Source organism: Athene cunicularia (assembly GCF_003259725.1).
Source record: "Athene cunicularia isolate RWA chromosome 3 unlocalized genomic scaffold, athCun1 chr3_part1, whole genome shotgun sequence".
Taxonomy (NCBI): domain Eukaryota; kingdom Metazoa; phylum Chordata; class Aves; order Strigiformes; family Strigidae; genus Athene; species Athene cunicularia.
Window position 1 is genome coordinate 3,759,524 of NW_020799097.1, and position 7,005 is coordinate 3,766,528.

Here is a 7,005-nt window from a genome sequence, read left to right on the forward strand (position 1 = left end):
TCTTTTGCCAGCTTTTTCCCCTGCCCTGTGGAACCCTTGTGAGTGCCTGCACAGACTCTAAAGGGGTCTGGCGTCCCATGGCTGCTATTATTAGAGGAGTCTCCACAAAGATGCAGGGGCTAAATGCTCATGGGGCTTTGCAGCCTCTGAGCTTGCTCAGGTGCTGGTTGCTGCCATCCCTACTCAGACCAGGCCCCTGCTGTGGCTGCCCAGAGTGGATGGGAATGAGGCATAGTTTTAATTAACACAAATGACCTTCTGACTCGGGCTCCTAGTGTCCACCGAGCAGCAGGTCACATGGGATGATGGTCCATGTTCATCCTTGAGGGGAAGTGGGGAGCTTCCCTCGTCAGGCTGGCTGGTGACTTTTACAGCTATGTTGCTTTTTCAGGTGTCTCTCTCCTTTATACATCCTTTTCATCTTCCCAAATCCCAAGTCCCCGTTGGCAAACCTCTTCCCTAGCAATCTCTTCGCTGAAAGGCATTTCTGCAAGTGAAGCTGGTACCTGCACATCTCCCTGGATCATTTGCCTTTCCCAGCATGATCAGAAAGGGGAGTAATGATGGCAGGGGAATGGATACAACAACTGATTTGCTTTTTTTTCCCTTCTGTGTGTCTTTGACAGGTTACAGCCAAGACTGCCTTCCTGTTTATCTTACCTCAGTATAATGTTAGTGTGCCTACAGCAGGTAAGAGATGCTTCTGCTGCTCATACCCCAAAGGGAGGATTGAGTCATGGTCTGCCCCAAACCCTTGCTGCCAGCTGGCCTGGGCTCACCCCCTGCTGATGCACTGTTCAGACCCTTATCTGGTAGTAAAGGAGATTTTAAAAATAAGATATGTGGGGGAAAAGCAAAGTTTGAGTGGCTCAGAGTGCGCTGATCGTGTCTGCCAGCCCTGGTGCTGCTGGGGTTGGGAAGAAATGTGTTCCAGGTGGTTTTAGGGCCTCCTCCCTACCCTGTTTCTGCTATGGTCAGGCTGCTCTGTGTGCTCTGCAGGGTGAGAATCCTCCTCCACGCCTTGTCAGGCAAGATCAAATTGCCTGACTGCATGCCTGGAGTAGCTGTGCCTGCCTAAGAGCAGGAGGGATTTAGCTCTTTGCTAAACAGCAGGGGCTGCGCAGATAATTGCCATCTTGCTTTATTTATTAGGGATGGCACAAGATGAGGGTGCAGAGATGCACGTGGTGCACAGCATCCCTGCTCCAGGCAGTTTATGGTCCTGCTACACACAGAATGTAATTCAAGGAGGCTCCAAGCTGGCACAGGTCCGAGCCCGATGGACCAGGGGATGTGCCCCAGCTCCCGGCCAGGAGGCAGCTGGAGGCTCAGTCCCTGTTTGTATTTTGGCATCTAGTGGCTGTGTTCCTCACCGAGAGCCCCTCTGGGGCTGGCAGCAATCTGGGTACTGGCATGGGGGCAGCAGGAGGTGGTTTGGGTAAAGCTCTGGCCTCAGGACGGGCCAAACGCCTGGGGCACAGAGCCTGGCTTGGTGGCAGAAAACTGCAGTTAATTAAAAGTGTTTGAGTAATCATCCAAGGGAAGAGCGGGGCTGCTGGGATTAGTGAAACTAGGATGAGGCAGACACGCGGAAGATAAAAGGTCTGCCCTTAAAGTCTTTGAACATCATGGTTGAAGAAATTACCCAGCTTCCAGATTAAATTGTGGTCCGTGCTCCCCTACGGCACAGTCCAGACAACTTCCACTGCCTTTGTGCTAAGTGATTTATTCCTCACCGCTACCAGAAATCTCGGGGAGGGGGGGCGCATGTAACCATCTCGCCAGAAGCAGGTGTTGGGATATCAGTGTAGGGCGTGAGCTAGCTGAGGCCGTGGGTTGGGAGACCTTGAGCAAGCTTGCTCAGAGGAAGGGTTATTGCTCACCTGTATTTTTCCAAGGCTGTTTCACATCCCTCACAACAAGGATGCTGTTGCCTGACAGTTGGCAGATCTTACTCTCGTCTCCTGTGATCAGCATACACGCAGCTCCTGCTAAAGCAGCTTCTGAAATGCCCTAGAGAGAGGAGGCAGAGCAGTTGCACACATGCATAATGTTATTTTCGTTAGGCTTGCAATTCTTTTATACTGGGGTTATGACCTCTGTGATACAGGCAATGTTTTTACCTCTGGGTTTACACAGCACCCAGCCAGGGGCTCCTAAGGATGTGAAAACACCTGGTCCTTCCATCAGGTGTTTTCAAAAATCCTACTCAAAACCTTATTCGTGTACCTCAAATCTTAGAAATCTGGACTGAAGCTTTGTCTGAGGGTAAACAGAGCTGGTGACAGACAAATCACTTCCCAGCATTGATATTAGGAGAGAATGGACAGGGTAAGGGACAGCAGCAGCAGGGGCTGGGCTGAGCTTCCCACTGCGATGCTTTCTGCAGCCTGCCACGAGGACAGCAGCTTTCCCAACTCTGCTTCTTCCCCATAAGCTGCAGGGCTGAAAATAGTCACCTAAATGCAGTTGTCTGGGGTATTTTGGATGCTGTTGTGTCTGCTGCTGCTCCAGAAGAGCAGGGCCTCCCGTGGGTCCTGTTTCTCATCCACCAACCCCGTGCTGCTGTCTCAGATCTCTTAATAGCATGAGGCATCTGCATTTAGGTAGCTGAATCCTGCTCCAGCAGCTTTCAGGAGTGAGTGGGAGAGTCTGGGTGTTGGATGATAACTGAGGGGGTGGAAATACCATCCCGAGTCCTAATGCTGCCAGCGGGGTGTCCTGGAGGGCGAGAGCCAGCTCTGCCTGCCCATCACCTGCTTCAGTGCTGCCTCTGTGTCTTCATCCCTCCGGGATGATGAATTTATGTCTCCAGCCCCTCACCTCTGGCAGGAGAAGCTTGAAGTGTCCTGAGTGTCACCTCTCTTGAGGTGTGTAACTATTAGAGAGGAATCCATCCACCCTCTGCTGATAAACTGACTCAGGCTAGAGCCCTTTTTTCCAGCCCAACAGCCACTGGCACAGTCATGACCTCTCTCTGCCCCCACCTCTGTGGTGGCCCCATCCAAGCTGCATGTTGGGAATAGTCTCCGCCACTAAGCCTTAAGCCCTTACCTGGAAATCATTTTGGACCATGGAGATTTGACCCACCGTTTGGCCTCTTTGTAGATGGGGAGCTGGTCCAGTATCACTATGGGCTGAAGGATCTGGTCACCATCCTCTTCTACATCTTCATCGCCATCATCCTGCATGCAGTGGTGCAGGAGTACGCCCTGGACGTGAGTGCCCTTCAGCATCTCGAGACACCAAAATATCTCAAGTACCATGGGAATACATGATCCTGTTGCAGCTAAATGCTGGTCTGCGAGTGGGTGCACTTGGGCCACAACAACCCCCGGCATGGCTACAGGCTCAGGGAGGGGTGGCTGGAGCTGTCTGGAAGGGTCTGGTGGTTCTCACTGACAAGCAGCTGAACAGGAGCCAGCAGTGTGCCCGGGTGGCCAAGAAAGCCAACGGCCTCCTGGCTTGGATTGGAACTAGTGTGAGCAGCAGGAGCAGGGAGGTGACAGTCCCCTGTGCTCGGCACTGGTGAGGCCACACCTGGAGGGTTGTGTCCAGGTTTGGGCACCTCAATCCCAGAGAGATCTGGAGGGGCTGGAGCGAGGGCAGAGGAGGGCAACGAGGCTGGGGAAGGGCTGGAGAATCAATGCTGTGAGGAGCCAGGGAAGGAGCTGGGAGTGTTGAGTGTGAGGAGGAGGAGGCTGAGGGGAGCCCTTATCCCTCTCTGCAGCTCCTGACAGGACATTGCAGAGAGGCTGGGGCTGGGCTCTGCTCCCAGGGGATCAGGGACAGGACAAGAGGGAACGGCTGGAAACTGCCCCAGGGGAGGGTCAGGCTGGGCAGGAGGAAAAAAGTTTTCAGAGTAAGAGTGGTCAGAGTGGAACAGGCTGCCCTGGGAGGGGGGAGTCCCCGTCCCTGGGGGGGTTTAAGGGCCGTTTGGATGAGTTGGGGGATGTGGGGTAGGGGAGAACTTTGTAGAGCCGAGGTTGATGGTTGGACTCGATGATCCCAAGGATCTTTCCAACCTGAATGATTCTGTGATCCATCTCTGCGGGCTGCTTGGGTTGGGGAGGAGGAGGAGAAGGGAAGGTTGTTGACCTGGTGGCTCATGTTTTCTTGTTTCTTTTCTCTCCCTCTGCTCCTTCACAGAAAATCAACAGGCGTCTCCATCTCTCCAAGGTCAAACACAGCAAGTTCAATGAATCGGGACAGCTGGTTGCCTTCCACCTCACCTCTGTGATTTGGTGCTTGTACGTCGTGGTGACGGTAAGGCACGAGGCTGGCCGGGCTTTGGGTTCCCTTTGTGGGATTTGTGGTTTCTGGAGCACAAAACCCTGATGTAGCGGAGTCCCCAGCCAGTCCCTGTGCCAAGATGGGCACATTTCAGCAAGTTTTCAAGTGAGGCGGGTCTTTCCAGACACTGAGTGAGGGCTGTCTGGGGGGATCTTCCTCCTTCGCCATGCAAGGCACAAGAAAATGGGCTGTGAAATATTTTTGGGCTGAACCCTGGCAATCCTGCCTGACTCTGTCATCTCCATCTGTTGCACTGGGACCTGCCTTCTTTCTCAGCCTTATTGTCCTCCTTCTTTGAGTTCAGTGCTTTGGGGGTTTTGGATGCCCTTTACAGGGGTATGAGGTGAATGGGCAGGTGGTTGTGCCCCTTGTCCTTGTGATTCCCCTCTCGGTGAGCTGATGGTGAGGGAATTGCTAAGAGCAGGAAACCTACACTGCACCTTGGGTTACACCGGAGATGTTTCAACCCAAAACTTCTGGGAGAAAAATTTGGAGTGAAAATGTTCCATTTTGGGGAGGAAGGGGGAGGGAAGAATGGGTGTTGTTGGAGAGATCTGGCAGCATGAAGTGATGACAGTGCTTTGCTACTGGTGACCATTGGGGTCGAGCTGTGGTCCCTGCTGGCACTGGGGATGGATGTTCAGGGGCAGGTCCCCTCCCCACTGCTTGGGGGGTCCTGCCAGCCCCCCTTAGAGGACCACTACCCACTTCCAAGCCAGCATTTCTGGGGATCTGCTGGCATTTCTCCTGCCCTGCAGGGATGTGGGGAGGGAAGCTTTGGCAAGACAGTCTATGCTGCTGGTTTTGGGCTGCCCTCACCCAGTGCCAGAGCCATCCCTCACCAGCTACCGGGCTGTAGCCTCCTGTGCAGACCCACGTTGTTGTGCCGTGCTCCCCAGCTGCCCTGTCTGTGCAGAGCAGGTCACTTTTTGCAGCACTTGCACTTCCTCTGGCCTCCCCCAACTGAATAAAGGGCTTAAGGCAGACAGGGCATGGACGATGGGGTAGGTGCTGGGCAGGATGAATTTCCCATGCCAGCATCTCTTTGCAAAGCCCCATGCAGCACCCCTGGGGCAGGAGCTGTTCAAGTGTGGAGCGAGAAGGGAGCCCCATCCTGTAATCTGCCCTGCAAGCGCAAGGCAAGAGGCTGCAGGTGAATGCAGGCAGGTGGAAAACTAAACTATGCAATGCATATTAAATTATTTTTGTAGGCCTTTTCTGTTCTCCTTTCACTTCAGAAGTACTTCTTTCTGCTTAACTGATACTCAAGTTGGAAATGCCGGTGGGGAAGCCGCCCTCCCAGACCATGCGCACAGTTGCTTGGAGCCAGGCTACAGGCATCTTACCCCCCCGCCTCCAGAGCATCCCTCTTGCATTACCAAACCCCAAAACCTGAAATTGGGACCCTCTGTGCAACCAAACAAGCAGCCTTCGAACCCCCAAACACGGGGGCCTCATGAAACTTGAACAGGGCGCTAGAGACCCATGAATGTGGCTGAGCTTTGGAGAGCTCAGCCTTGGCTCGCGCAGGGGACACGGTTTTTACTGCAGGCTGAAAGGACTTGGGTGTCATCCCCAGTTCCTAGTTTTGCTGTGGCATCAGCCTGCCCCATCGTAACCATGTGCTGCCTCTTTCTTTTGCTGAAGGCTTGCATCTTTTCTCTTTTTCAGGAAGGATACATATCAAACCCCCGGAGTTTGTGGGAAAACTACCCGCATGTTTATCTTCCGTAAGCACTTGCAAGGGCATTTTGTTCTCGGGCTGACCACTTCCTTCCTCTATACGGTTTTTCCTGCGGCTGGGAGGGGGGTGCTGACAACACAGTGCCCTTTGCATGCACCCTGCTGCAAGGGTGCTGCAGTGAGATCCTGGGGAACAGGAGATGTCTCATTTTTGGCCCCGGGGAAGGTGTTCACAGAGGGTTTCCTCTGAGGGGAAGGTCTTGTGGGCTCGCTTTTTTCATCCTGGGTGCTTCATGCCTGCATCACCTTGGGCGAGTTTCTTTGCTGTTCATTTTTCATACTAGAAGTGGGGGATAATCCTCCCTTCTTGGGTTTTTATATGAGTGATGTTTGCTGGCAGCATGGAGCCCACAGCACAAGCATCTGGATAACCTCCAGGCACAGCTAGCTCAGCTCAACATATAATTTCAGCCCAGAAATGATGCATCCTAAATCCTCTGGCCTCAAAGCGGTGGAGGGATTGCCCAATGCTACGTGGCCAGATGCCTTCCCTGGGTCCTTGGGGTCCTGCCATGCCCCGGGCTGGCTCACATGGCTCATCCCTGCGTTTCAGGTTCCAGGTGAAGTTTTTCTACCTGTGCCAGCTGGCATACTGGCTGCACGCCCTGCCAGAGCTCTACTTCCAAAAAGTTCGCAAGGTGAGAGCCAGGCGGGTGCTCCTGCCCATCCTGGGGATGCTTGAGGTGGTTTGTCCATGGGCTTTGGGGCAAACGAGCTCTGGGAGAGGGCGGGTGAAGAGGGGCAAGGGTTTAACACTGCTTTCTGCCCCTGGCAGGAGGAGATCCCCCGCCAGCTGCGGTGCATCGCGCTCTACCTGGTGCACATTGCCGGCGCGTACCTCCTCAAGTGAGTCGGCTGTTTTGGCATCCCATCCCACACCGTGGATGGGGCCGAGCAGGTCCTTTTGCAGGGCGAGTCACCCGGGAAGCCTCAGCAGGGTTGGGGGGGGGGGGGGGGGGCCTTAAAGGG

General features: G+C 54.1%; 1 protein-coding gene across 1 annotated transcript in view; it reads left to right on the forward strand.

The window, feature by feature from the left end:
- The first annotated feature begins 541 nt into the window (after positions 1-541).
- Positions 542-7,005, forward strand: part of TRAM2 (translocation associated membrane protein 2) — a 12,735-nt gene continuing 6,271 nt past the window's right edge. Inside the window, 7 exon segments of the mRNA XM_026845999.1 lie at positions 542-594; positions 596-690; positions 3,109-3,218; positions 4,150-4,266; positions 5,965-6,023; positions 6,590-6,674; positions 6,812-6,882. Coding sequence (XP_026701800.1) covers positions 542-594; positions 596-690; positions 3,109-3,218; positions 4,150-4,266; positions 5,965-6,023; positions 6,590-6,674; positions 6,812-6,882 — 590 coding nt within the window.